Below are 14,351 nucleotides of genomic sequence, written 5' to 3'. Positions count from 1 at the left end.
TGGCCTGCTCTATTATGATGCCGCTAAGACATCTCTTTGAGTTGCCACAGCATGGTCCTCACTTTGCTGTGAGCTGCTTAGTTGCTTAGGCACCTGGGGTGAGAAGAATGGGAAGTCTTTGGCCTGCTCTATTATGATGCCGCTAAGACATCTCTTTGAGTTGCCACAGCATGGTCCTCACTTTGCTTAGTTGCTTAGGCACCTGGGATGGGAAGAGTGGGAAGTCTTGGAGGCCTTGCACATCACCGCTCCTTAGCTTTGCATGGTCTGGGAGGCCAGTGTGATTGTAGTGGGGAAGAGTAATGAGTTTTGAGACATCCAGAGAAGAAGCCCTAAGCGAGGAGTCTTTTTTTTTTCGAGAGGTTTTTGCTATAGGGCGCGTGCGCTCACCAGAAAGACAGAGACAGACAGAAAGCGAGAAATCACCCCCTGGGGGGGATGGTCACACTGCAATCCCTTCTCCTCCATTCTCCTCCTGGGATCTTGGGCACACACGCACATGCGCCCAGCGTGAGTTTAAGCCACCGGGTCTGGGACTTGAACCACGGTTGACTACATGGGAGCCCAGCGACAAAACCATTATGTCAACTGCTGGTCTCTGAGAAGTCTTGAGGATTTGTACACATCCAGCCTGTACCAGTCCAGGTCCTTAACTGCAGAGTGACTTGTCCCTGTGGGTTTGGCCTTGCATTGTTCTGCCGAGCACTGCCTAAGATTAAACTGCTCACTTTAGGCATTTTTAAGAGTAGTTTCTGTTACCTTTGTCAGAGCCAGAAATCCAAGGGACTGGAAGCAGTGATTTCAGTACACTTCTCTCTGAACATGAAGCAGTGTGGTTAATGGTTACACACACACACACACACACACACACACACACACACACAAAACCCTCTCTTTCAGCTACATAAGGCAATAGGGTGCTTTCCATTAGAAATAAAAATGTAGGGCCAGCAGGTAGAAGGCACTGGATTTCATATGACTGATTCTGCAGTTCCAGTCCCAGACCTAGTGGCTTCAAAAACATGCCAGGCATGCCTGCCCAAAATCCTAAGAGGAGAATGGAGGAGATGGGATTGCAGTGTTGCTATCCTCCCTGGGGAGATGATTTCTCACTTTCCCTCTCTTTCAGTCTTGGTCTCTTTCTTACAAGTGTATGTGCTCTATGGCAAAATGTAAAAACAAACAAGAAATAAAAATGTCAAGATTCTTCAAGAACCATTAGTATGTTAAAGGAGTCTTTACATTCATTGTGTTGACTTTTTCTATAATTAAGAAATATTTGAGGTGAGAGATGCATAATTATTTGCTAACTAAAAACTTTGTGCGTGTGCTTTTTTTAAAGGTACATGGGAATAGGACTGTCAGCTCAAGGCGTCAACATGAATAGACTTCCTGGTGAGTCACTGTTTCAGAGAACATTTGTTCTTCTGTCCTGATTGGTTCTGTGGTAGGGTCATGGTGGCAGCTGAGAGGCTAGGGAGAACTTAGTCTGCTGACCACGTATCTCAAGCTATTGGTAAAAGGCGAAAGATTTATATGATCTGAAGAGAAACCGGAGTATTATCTCAAGCTATTGGGTAAAAGATCCTGGAAGGCAACCATTGGGCCAGGATGGTATGGGCTTCCATTCCAAAAATTAATTGACAAGTGATTGTCATTCATGGAATTTGAACTGTTTGTAATCAAAACCAAGTGACCTGAGCTTGCTCCCAGTGGGGATACGCCTCAGTACCCCTCACTCCTATTGGCTTTTGCTGACTGGGACTCAGGCATGTACTGGGAGGAACACGACTGCCAACCTGGCTCCTTTGTTATTTCACCATGTTAAAGATCAAAGTCTCTAAGTGGCCTCACACGTGGAATGTGGTAGAAGCAATTTCTCTCTTTCTTTCTTTCTCTCTTTCTTCCTTTCTTTCTTTTCTTTTTTTTTTTTAAACTTTGCTATAGTGCATGTGCATTCACCAAGAGAAAGTGAGAAATTTCTCCCAAGCCACACCACAATCCCTGCTCTCCTATTTTCTCAATATTTTGGACATGCACATAAATGTATCTAGCATGTCTTTCAAGCTGCTAGATTTGGGTTTTGACCTGTATAGTAGGCCATGTGGGATCCAGCTGCCTTAACCACCATGCCACTGACTGGCCCGTGGTTTCCTAATAAATAAGAGGATGTGTGTGTGATCTGTCATCTGCAGAATGCTCTGAGCCTTACAGATGACCCTCTTCTACCAGCCTGACTCATACTCAGTCCTGAATTGGAGACACGATCCTCTACTATGAGCTGATGGGTTCCAGAAGATAGTTCTATGTCCCTTTGTCCCTTTAGTGGCAGAAGTGACATGGCACAACCTGCCCTTGACCATCATGGAGGCAGGCAGAATCCTTGTTTTCTCTGGTCTTCTCCTCTTTGTCTGTGACACAGAGAAGGCAACTGACTTTCTTCACAAGGGGAGTAACACTTGAACGTTCTGTCTTTTCCAATCTGTGTTTAGTATCAGTCATTGATTTTTCTCTAATGGACTGATTTCAAATACTGACAAGGTAGACTCACTTATAATTTAACTGATTGTCAGGAATCTGACTTGTTTTGTTTTGCTTTGATCGGAGTGAAAATGAGTCTTTCCTGGTTGGTCAGAAAGTGTGGCATGTGTGACCTCTTTGGGTAGCTTCTGACTATGCTCTTTGTTACTTAAGCTCCTAGCCTTGACTTAGTTGTGTCTATGGTATCTGTAGCTCTGCCTTTGAACAAGGAAAAATAATTTATTTTAAGGATAAACTGATTCTTCCACTTATTCTTCCTCTAAATGTGTTCTTTGAACTTTTATACTGCTTTGGTAGTAGAGAAAAGAGGCTTTAATGGGTTTAACATAGAAAAGTAACTACGCAGTCTGTTACTAGTTGGCACTTTAAGCAACTATGAATGTTGGTTAAATAAAAATTTAAAAATTTGTTCAAAAGAAAACTATGCAACCATAAAAAGATGGAGGGGGCTTTTTAGGTGCTGAATTGGAATAATCCGTAGGATTTATTGTTAAGGGAAAACTAGAATTCATGAAACACTGTATAGTGGGCTAACAGGTGGCACAGTGGAACTCACATGGCTAACTCTGTGGTTCAAGTCCTGAACCAGCAACTTGAAAAACTTGCTGGATACATGTGCATACGTGCCCCAAATCCTGAGAGGATGGAGAAGAAGAGATTGTGGCATGACCATCCCCCCCCTGTTTCTGTGTCTCTCTTTGCCTCTCTCCAGCCAGCGCAGGTACCCTATGGCAAAAATCTAAAAACAAAACAAACACCATATAACATGCTACCAAATATGCAAAACACACAAAAAAGACAGAAAACAAACATATCTGTATCTACTTGTATGTGCGAAGAACACCTTTGGAAAGCTACAGAAAAACTTGTGTTGTTGGCTGTCCCTAGGGAAGGGATAGGTGACTGGGGATAGGACTAAAAAGCAAAATGTTCTATTTTTGAAGCTTTTGAGTTTTTTTTTTTTTTTTGCGTGTGTGTGTGTGTGTGTGTGTGTGTGTGAATTTTTGATCTGTTTTAAAAATACAAATGAGGGGCCAGCAGATGGCATGGTGGTTAAAGGCACTGGATTCCCACATGGCCGACTATAGTTTGAGTCCTGGACTTGGCGGCTTGCTTTCTCACTTTTCCTTTCTCTCTCTTTCTCTGGTCTAATTAAAAAACGATAATAACAAATGGAATAAATAAATAAATAATTCTCTTTTTTTTTGGAGAGGTTTTTGCTATAGGGTGCTTGCGCTCGCCAGACAGACAGAGAGAGACAGAGAGATAGAAAGCGAGAAATCACCCCTCAGGGGGGATGGCCACACCGCAATCCCTTCTCCTCCATTCTCCTCTTAGGATCTTGGTTACGCACATACACGCGCCCGGTGTGAGTTTGAAGCCACCGGGTCCGGGACGCGAACCACGGTCAACTACATGGGAGTTCAGCAACATAGCCATTACGCTAACTGCTGGTCCCAATAAATAAATAATTCTTTAAAACTACAAATGAAATTAAACAGAAGCAAATGCCCCTACATCAGGAAACCATCACTTTTGTCTCTCAGGTGGTTTTGGGTATAGCCTTTTACCATGTGCTGGGTTTGGCATTCTGGGGTCCATATGCTCATCCTCCTTCAGTAAACACTGTTTTTGCACGCCCCATCGAGTTTAGAATCCAGAGTGAAGTAGACCAGGTAGGGGATGTCTAGGTCTGCCTAAGCTCTCCTTGGGGCCAGCCTAGTCTGTTTCCCTTTTTTGGAAAATGAGATTTTTTTTTTCCTTTTTTTTTTGGAGAGGTTTTTGCTATAGGGTGCGTGTGCTCGCCAGACAGACAGAGAGAGACAGATAGAAAGCAAGAAATCATCCCCCCAGGGGGGATGGCCACGCCACAATCCTTTCTCCTTCACTCTCCTCTTGGGATCTTGAGCACGCACGCACACATGCCTGGCGTGAGTTTTAAGCCACCGGGTCTGGGACTTGAACCACGGTTGACTACGTGGGAATCCAGCTACATAGCCATTACGCTAACTGCTGGTCCCAGAAAATGAGATTTTTAATTCCTCTGAGCTGGTCTAAGGCCAGCTGCCAATCACGTACTTTGCTAATGTAAAATGTAAATTTACAGGGGAATCGCTAATGTAAAATTACAGGGGAATCCATTTTTGGCCCTTGTGAAGTCAAACTCAACCGAGGCAGAAAGGTGGACCTATGAAAAGAAGGGACTGAGAGATGATGGATGAGGTGTGTTGGCCTCACGCTGACACATCAGGACAGTTGACACCTTTTTCTGGTCCTCGCTGGTGCATCTCTTTTTGACATGAAGAAGAGGCCTAAGTGTTCAGGGGATATTGCACTTGTCTTTATTTTCACTCTGCCTGCCAGCTCCTCAGGGCTTTCCTTCTGCCATATCTGATCATCTCTCCGATTATTCCTTCAGGTGGAAAGTAGGAGTCAGACTGCATCTAGATAGGGCTTCTCTCTGGGAAGGATAGATACCCCTGGCTTTCCCAGGGTATGGGGCTGGCTACATTTCTAGTTGGATATGGCACAGGATAGACATGGGGATGGAATAAAGGACACTCTTCTCAGGAGTGATGATAGGTTTGGAATATCAGAATCTCCTTTGGTTCTTTCTACTTTCTGGATATCCCCTGCCCCTTTTTTAGTTGAAAAAAAAAAAAAAAAAGGACTGAAAGCATGATCATTCCTAAACAGACCTGATACTGTTTTACATATTTGTCAGTTGGGAGGTAGGAGGATGATAGCAGCTAAAGCTTTTCTTCCAACTGCTTCTGATTTCCAGTAAGCCATTGGTTGAGATGAAGGCTAATTGAACTGTTTGAACTGTTTGGATATGTGGTTGGTGGAAGGGGTGGTGGTGGGGGTGGTAGCCTTGTCTAGGTTCAGATTTTGAAGCTTTGGTATTAACTTCAGAAGAAATGTTTGAGGGTCTCTCCTGGTCTACTGGCCATCAGTTGGGGTTTCAGCAGTTGTTTGCAGGTCAATGTTGCATTTGGCCCCATTGGCTCAGAGGGGCTTTGTGAACATTCACACCCTCCTCTGAGATAAGTGTGTGCACATATAGTTGGCATACACATTCTTGCTTCCCGTTTGACCATCAGCAAGTAGTTCATGTGGAGCCATTTGACCAACCTTTCCGCCTTACTGAAAATTTGTATTTGTCTGGAGGAGTTTGTTATTTCTTTTTTTTTTTCTTCCCCCTTCTACTAATAGGGTGAGTGTGCTTGTGACAGAGAGAGAAAGAGAGAGAGAGAAATTACCCCTCAGGGGGATGGTCACACCACAATCCCTTCTCTATTCTCCTCTCAGAATTTCAGGCATGCAAGCACACACATCTGGCAAGCTGCTGGGTCCTAGACTCAGTCAAGCAGTTGGCCATGTGGGATTCAGCTTCTTTAAGCACCATGTCACCTGGCTGACCGGGAGTTTGCTGTTTTGACGAACATTCAGAGACATCTTTGTGCAAAGTGCATATTTTTGCTTTAGATATTATTTATAAGAAGTATTGGGACTAGTAGTTAGCATAATGGCTATGTCGCTGGACTCCCATGTAGTCGACCGCGGTTCGCGTCCCTGACCCGGTGGCTTAAAACTCATGCCGGGCACATGTGCGTGCGTGCCCAAGATCCTGAGAGGAGAATGGAGGAGAAGGGATTGCAGCGTGGCCATACCCCCTGGGGCGTGATTTCTCGCTTTCTGTCTCTCTGTCTCTCTCTGTCTGTCTGGCGAGCGCATACACCCTATGGCAAAAACCTCTCAAAAAAAACACAAAAAACAGAAGTATTGTCTGGGACCAGCAGTTGGTGTAATAGCTGGCTATGTTGCTGGACTCCCATGTAGTCGACTGCGATTCAAGTCCTGGACCTGGTGGCTTAAACTCACTCCAGGCGTGTGTGTGTGAGTGCCCAAAATCCCAAGAGGAAAATGGAGTCGGCTATATGGATTCCAGTCGCCTTAACCAACATGCTACTGGCTGGCCTAGGACCACATTTTTTTTTTTTTATTATAAAACCAGTGTGTGTGGGAACCAGCAGTTAGCGTAATGGCTATGTCGCTGGACTCGCACGTAGTCGACCGCGGTTCGCGTCCCAGACCCGGTGGCTTAAAACTCACACTAGGCGCATGTGCGTGCGTGCCCAAGATCCCAAGAGGATAATGGAGGAGAGGGGATTGCGGCATGACCATCCCCCCTGGGGGGTGATTTCTCTCTCTCTGTCTCTCTGTCTCTCTCTGTCTGGCTAGCGCACGCGCCCTATAGTGAAAACCTCTCAAAAAAAAAAAAAAAAAAACCAGGCCACTTTAATGTTTCTATACAATTTAATAAACAATCTTTTGATGGCTGCAGACGTATAAGACTGGCTATATCCAGAAACATCACAGTCATGATGGTTTTCCAGATTAGTTTATCATCTTCAAAAATTATAAGGAGTTACCTATATGCAACTGCCATCAAACCAGTAAAACAGCATTTATCCATCCATCATTTTCAGGATGGTTGGTAACTTGGGCATATTTCCCCTAGATAACCTCCCTGTGTCACAAGGCCCAACTTGCTCACATTTACCTCAGTGACAGTACCTTTGGTGATAATGTCCAAAGTTGTATATAGTGGGAATGAGGGATCTTCTTTACACCAAGCATTGGCAGGCAAAAGGTAGCTTTCAGTTCAGAGTGTTATATGGGCCTTCCTGAAATGTAAGCCCATTGGCCTAATGAATCTTTCATATTTAGGTAGTTTTCTAGTAAAAGCATCTCCAGCAAAGCAGACTTTTGTAACCATCCTCCTCCATGCCTCCTCCTTTCTCTTTCCTGTTTGAATAATTTTTTTAAATTTATTTTTTTATTTCTACTTTTTATTGAATAATTTTTTTTTTAAGAGATGTTTTTGCTATAAGGCATGTGCATTCGCCAGACAGAGACAAAGACAGAAAGTGAGAAATTACCCTCCCACCCAGGAGGAGGGGATGGCCACACTGCAGTCCATTCTCCTCTCAGGATTTTGGGCACGCATGCATATATGCCCAATGTGAGTTTTAAGCCACTGGGTCTGGGACTCAAACCCTGACTGACTACATGGGAATCCAGTGACATAATCATTATGCCATCTGCTGGTCCCTGAATAACTTTTAATACTTCAGTTTCTCCCTGGGCTTGAACTTTGGGTAGAGGGACTTCCCATTTTCCTGCTCTCTCTTTCTGTTTTTGTTTAATTATATTGGAAAGTACTTTAGCTCGGGCCAGTCCTTCTCTGTCCAACAGATAAGACAGATACTGCCCCTTGTGGAGTGTTTCATCATTCTTTTGTTTGGTGTTCCTCTTTTCCTGGTCTTCATAGTCTTTTTCATATGTGTTTTCTTGGCGTGGCATTGTTTATGATAGAGCTTAGCCTTCAGAACAGTCATTTTTTTGCTTTTTTTGAATGTTCATGAGCCTCTCAACTTTCCTTCTTTCTCTTTTTCTCATGGTAACCCACATGGTATTCCTAGCATTTACGATATTATTTAATATATTCGTTTTGTGGCATGGTGAAGCTGCAGTCGCCAAGAACAGCCTCCTGGATGCGAAGAAGTTGTCAACTTTCAGGTCTCAGCCACTGGACCACATCTTCTTATCACTGCTCTCCCAGAGTGAGTTCAGAGCCTGGCATGATGCCCTTGGCTTTGGATAAGGTTGTTCTGAATTTTTCTGGTCTTTGCCTCAGCATAGTAAACTTCAGTCAGCCAAGTGTAGTTCTGGAACCATCTTGAGACAGGTCCTATTGGCCTGCGGCCTGCCCTGAGCTTGGTAAAGCCTTCCTATGGAGCTCAGCCTCACCCTGGTGCCCTATCCATTATGCCAGTGTGGGGGGAGGGCTCTATCTGTAGGAGGAATGACTGCCCCCTTTCTATCTATCAGGGTTTAGTTCCGTTGAGTCAGTTGCTGGCTCACATTTGGTCATGTGGGGAGACAGACCTTGAGGGCTGTGGTTGGATTGTGAGGCAGTGTTGCTCAGTGGTTAAGAATTGGGGGGAGGGACCAGCGGTTGGTGTAACAGCTATGTCACTGGACTCCCATGTAATCAACCACAGTTCGGGTTCCAGACCCAGTGGTTTAAACTCCTGCCGGGCACATGTGCCTGCGTGCCCAAGATCCCAAGAGGAAAATGAACAAGGGATTGCAGTGTGGTCATCCCCCCTAGGGGGGTGATTTTTCGCTTTCTCTCTCTGTCTCTCTGGCTAGTGCACATGCCCAATAGCAAAAACCTCTCCAAAAAAATAAAGAAAAAAAGAAGCTGGGGGCCACACTGTCTGCATTGGCATCCTGGTAGTGGTGTCACTTGAAATAAGTTTCTCACCTGCTCTGTACCTCAGTTTCCCCATCTGTAAAATGGAAATGACACTAGTATCTACCTCATGTCTAGGATGCTTATGAGGATTAAATGAGTACTGATAAGGATGCCTGACACAAAAAAATGGGGGCACATAAAGAGTAGCTATTGTTATTGGGAAAGCTTGATTTTCTTCCTACCCAAAGAGGGAAGTACCTGTACATTTGACGGTCCCTTATGAATGTTTATGTATCAGAGCGAAACTCATATTTTGAGTTTTCTTATAGGTTGTACGAGCCCAGTTTTTGGAATATCTTTATTTGCTCTTGTGTTTGTGTATGTGTTTCTGTTTAGTTTGCTATAGAGTGCATGTGCTTGCCAGAGAGAAACAGAAAGACAGAGAGGGAAAATGGAAACTCACCCCCCTAGGGGAGATGGCCACACTACAGTCCCTTCTCCATTTCTTCTTTTGGGATCTTGGGCACATATACATATATTCCCAGCATATTTTTCAGGCTGCTAGGTGTGGGACTCAAACTACTCAGCCATGTGACATCCAGCCACCTTAACCACCATGCCACCAGTTAGCCCCCAGCACGGACATCTTTGCCTCTTGGGCTGTCAGGAGTCTGGGATCCACTTGGACTCTGGGCAGATGATAGCAGAGACTGCCTCTCGAAGGAGGCCATGTTGCTTAGGCTCCTGAATCATTGCGGGTGTTGTCTTCGCTTGCATGGTCAGAGGTTTCTGTTGGAAGATGTGGACATTTTTATGTTTACCTTTCGCAAGGTGTTTTTTGGCCTCTTTAAGTGTGAAACCAAGGAACAGGTGTGGCTTCAAAATAAAAATGTCAGAGCCCTTGGCTAAATGAGTTGGAAGCAGGGCAGGATGATCTGCAGGCAGGTGAGTGTTCCTGCAGCCCCACCCTGGCATTGGTGAGCTGGCGGGGAAATGCAGGGTCTGGGTATTAGGGAAGCAGAGAGGGGAAGTCAGGGTTGTGGATGATGTCTCCCAAGTTTAGGGACTTTGAAATGGGGAGTTGGGGGTAAGGGGAACAAAACTTGCTTCCGTGTTTGATGCCTCACACAGAGCCAGGGAGAGCGCCTTGGCTGTGTTGATAGGAAGCCCATCTGCACCAGAGCTGGGGAGCTGATAATTTCCTCCTTGCCATGACTGTGGAGGAGGCAGCTGGTAGTTTGGTGGTGTGGCATATGTTACTCTAATTACTAAGTCCTTCAGAATGGGATCCAGACCACTGAGGATACTTTCCTCTATTGTAGCTGTTAGAAAAGGAATAGCTGGAAGAACCACCACCAGGGGTTGGGGGTGGGTGACATACCTTCTGAAATAGGTTTTGCCTGCAACAGGCCCTGGCCTGGGGGTGTGGCAGGGACAGCAGAAGGGAGGGCCATGGGAGTGTGGGGGCTGTCTGCTTTCTTTCTGCAGGATGGTCATGATCAAGGGACCTTCTTTTCCTTGGACTTAACTTACCAAGCCTGTTCTGAGTGGGCCGTCAGGAGCATAAGTCCAGCAGAAAGCTGCTCACTGAACTAGGTGGGATGCAGTCTGCAAACAGCTGATATTTCCCATCTGCATGTGCCATGGGACAGGAACCACTGATAGCAGAGATCAGGGCGCAACACCAGGGTTGGTCTGTGCTGGGTTTACGAGGGCAGAGGCTATCCCCCAACGGTGTGGCTAGCATGGACAGAAAATAATAGGATGCTCAATTTCCCTTCTCCCCATCCTTCTAGGATATAGCAGACGCAGTGGCAAGTGTCTGCTTGGAGCAAATATCAAGAGCAGGTGGCTTTGTGCTGTGGATTTCTTAGGGATTTTTGGCACAGAGATGGGTTTCCAGGAGCCTGGAAATTCTGTTTGTCTATACCTGGCAAGCAGGCACTGTTCCGCCCCTCTCTGTAGCCTGAGGTCTTCCTGGCTCCCAGCTGATGAGCCCCCACCCGGTCCATCATTCACCACCATCTCTGGAGCATCTTCCTCCCCAGGAGCTGAGGGGCTTCATGGGAATCTGCCGTGGGCTGCTCGGTCTCTCTGCATGAACCCACGCTCTCTCCAGCTGAGCGAGTGAGCCATCAGGGCCCACGAGGCTTCTGGGTGTTTCCCTCTAGACCCTGGTGGTACACCTGGGAACAGGCCTCAGCTGCCTGGCATGATTATGAGTGTTGTACTAGGCTCCCAAGCCAGAGCCTGAGTGAGGCTGGTCAAGGGAAGAAGCCAACTGGTTGTCTCCGTAATTCAGGCCTGTGGCGTGCCTTGAGGCAGCCCTGACAACAAAAGGGATCAAATAGGAGATTCTCTGAAACCGCTGAAGCAGCAAGCTGCCTCGCACCAGGCCTGTGGGAGGATGGGGTTGGTGCTGCCCAGCCCTTCTCTGCCTTTCTCTCTCTCTTTAAAAATTTGCTGAAGGGCACATGCATTCACCAGAAAGAGAGAGAAGGTGAGAAAGAACTACCAGGGGGTGATGGCCATGCCACAGTCCCTTCTCCTCTTGGGATTTTGAGCACACTCACATGCCTGGTGTGTATTCAAGCAGCCATGTCTGGGATTCAAATTATGCTGTCAGCCATAAGAGATCTAGCCGCCTTAACCACCATGCCACCAATCTGCCTTTATCACTTCCGTCCTTCCTCTATCTGAGATACCCTTGGGAAATGACCTAGATGGGTATGGAGGGAAAGATCCCAGAGACCTGTAGTTTGTGTGTGTGTGTGTGTGTGTGTGTGTGTTGAGGGGGGGTCCTTTCCCCCTCTAACTCTCTTCTAAACCCGAGGCCTATATTTCTGACAGCAGGGGCTGCAGGGCAGTCCAGTACAGAGGGTGGCAGGTGGACCCAGGGGCAGGTAGCTGGCACCCCCGGTAGCTCATGTGCTGGTCAGTGGGGCCTGTGCTGCAGGCTCACTGTGCCCTGCTGAGTAGCTCGTTTCATGTGAGGGGCCCTCTGCTCCCCTCTTCTTCTCCTTGGGCTGGCAGCTCCCTTGTTCCTCTGGGCAGCCAGGCCTGTTTCCTTTTCCCTGCCCTACAACCTTTTGAAGTGAGGAGACTCAGGCAGGCCTAGAAGTTCTTTTTTTTGAAGTGAGGAGACTCAGGCAGGCCTAGAAGTTATTTTATTTTACATTTTCTTTTTATTTTTTCTTTTTTTTTGAGAGGTTTACACTATAAGGCGCATGCGCTAGCCAGACAGAGACAGAGAGATAGAAAGCGAGAAATCATGCCCCAGGGGGGATGGTCACGCTGCAATCCCTTCTCCATTCTTCTCTCGGGATCTTGGGCACGCACACACATGCGCCTGGCGTGAGTTTTAAGCCACCGGGTCCGGGACGTGAACCGTGGTCGACTACGTGGGAGTCCAGCGACATAGCCATTACGCTAACCTCTGGTTCCCAGGCAGGCCTAGAAGTTCTTATGCCAGCATGGGGATTCCTTGTCTGTAGTATTCTATTTTCTTCCAAATACAGCTCCCCATCTCTGTGTTAAACAGAGGTAAAAATTCTGGACTTGGGACCAGCCGATGGCATAAAGTGTACCTCACTGGATTCCCACATAGTCAACTGCAGTTCGAGTCCCAGACCTGGCAGCTTAAAATTCACACTGGATGCGTGTGTATGTGTGCCCAAGATCCCAGGAGGAGAATGGAGGAAAAGGAATTGCGGTGTGGCCATCCCCCTTGGGGAGTGATTTCTTGCTTTCTATCTCTCTGTCTCTCTGTGTCTCTCTGATGAGTGCGTGTGCTCTATAGCAGAAATCTTCCTGAAAAAAAAAATTCTGGGCTTAAGGCAATATCTTTCAAGGTAAGTTAAGCCTTTGAGATAGGTTTTGATAGCAGAAGGGTCAGTTCTGAAACCTGAGTTTGTCAGTCTCTGAAAACAGAGATTATCAAGTGTCATCTAGGGAGGCTGGGGCCATCCCAGGATAGAGCATCATGGGGACCTGTTACTGTCCAGTCTCTTTCCTTCCTAGTGCTGGGCAGGGGATCTGTACCCTGGGTCCTGCGAAGACTGGAATATGCCTGGGCTCCTTTTGAAGGGTTTTGCCCATGTGTATCTCTCCAGATCCAGCGATGTGTACAGTCACAGATTCCTATGTTCCTGGGTCATGCACTCACTGACTTTCTCCAGAAGCTTGAAAGGAGCTCAGTGGGCAATAAGAAAGAGCCATATCCAACCCTAGAAGTGACACAGAGTCCTGGGAGTTGAGCTTGCACCTCACTTCTGCAGGACAGTGCCCCTTTCCTTAGCCTGGTTCCACATAGGTAGTAGCTCAGCTTGTCCTATGGGAGTCTGAGATGTTGATGGGTAGCCTTGCCAGATGGGCCAGATGCCATCTGAGTCATATCCTATCCAGACCCAGCTGGACACATGCTGGCTGCCCCTGGGCTCCTCCTGGTGTATCAGGAATGTATTTCTTTTGGGTGGGGAAGGGAATAACCCAGGGGAGGTCCCTTCCTCTGCAGGTGCCAGCTATATCATCCCTTGCCCTGCCCTGGCTTCAGGCTGACGCCTGCGTTCTGTTTCAGTGCAGAGCCTGGGTGCCTGTGGGAGGGTGTGCCCCACCTGGTGTAAGCCCTGGTATCATTAGCTAACTGCACAGTCAGCCTTTTTCTTTTCTTTCTTTCTTTTTTTCTTTTTTTTTTTTTTAGAGAGAGATTTTTACTATAGGGCTTGTTGGTTTGCTGGAGAGACAGAGACAGAAAGCAAGAAATCACCTCTCAGGGGGATGGCCACACCACAATCTCTTCTCCATTCTCCTGGGATCGTGGGCATGTATGCATACGTGCCTGGCATGAGTTTTAAGCCGCTGGTCACTGGAGAGACAGAAGGATAGAAATCACCCCTTCCCCCAGGGGGCTGGCCACTTTGTAGTCCCTTCTTCTCCATTCTCCTCTTGAGATGTTGACTACATAGGAGTCCAGCGATGTAACCATTATGCCATCTTCTGGTCCCTCACCTGATGCAATTTTCAAACCTATGACTCTGGGGCTCAAATTGTGATCAGCCATGTGGGAATCCAGTACCTTAAACATCATGCCACCTGCTGGCTCCTAGCAGCCTTTCTCTTACCCCCCTTTACCCTGGTTTCCAGCCTGAGCTATCGGGAAGGGCACTGCCCATCCGCCCTTCCTGCAGCTGCTTAGAGAGAAGCATTGCCTTAGGTTTGCATTGATCCTATTTCTTGGTCCTGAAACTCTGAGAGCTTGGGATAACTACCATGGTAACAGCCATGGTGGAGGTGAGGAGACTGAGTAGGGACATTTTTGTTTTCTTTATATTTTTTGGAGAGGTTTTTGTATAGGGCGCATGCACTCGCCAGAAAGATAGAGAGAGATAGAGAGATAGAAAGCAAGAAATCACCCCCCAGAGGGGATGGCCACGCCGCAATCCCTTCTCCATTCTCCTCTTGGGATCTTGGGCACGCACGCACACGCGCCCTGCGTGAGTTTAAGCCACTGGGTCCAGGACTCGAACCATGGTCGACTACGTGG

The 14,351-nt window shown here is 46.9% G+C and overlaps 1 protein-coding gene across 1 annotated transcript in view; it reads left to right on the top strand.

Moving 5' to 3' along the window:
- Positions 1–1,342: 1,342 nt before the first annotated feature.
- Positions 1,343–14,351, top strand: part of RANBP10 (RAN binding protein 10) — a gene marked incomplete at its 5' end in the record, with an annotated part of 46,385 nt that continues 33,376 nt past the window's right edge. The window contains 1 exon segment of the mRNA XM_006172121.3: positions 1,343–1,395. Within this exon segment, the coding sequence (XP_006172183.2) occupies positions 1,343–1,395 (53 nt within the window).

The sequence above is a fragment of the Tupaia chinensis genome, unplaced genomic scaffold (genome assembly GCF_000334495.1).
Source record: "Tupaia chinensis unplaced genomic scaffold, TupChi_1.0 Scaffold143830_1, whole genome shotgun sequence".
Lineage (NCBI taxonomy): Eukaryota > Metazoa > Chordata > Mammalia > Scandentia > Tupaiidae > Tupaia > Tupaia belangeri.
This window is presented reverse-complemented; position numbering and strand designations above follow the sequence as displayed.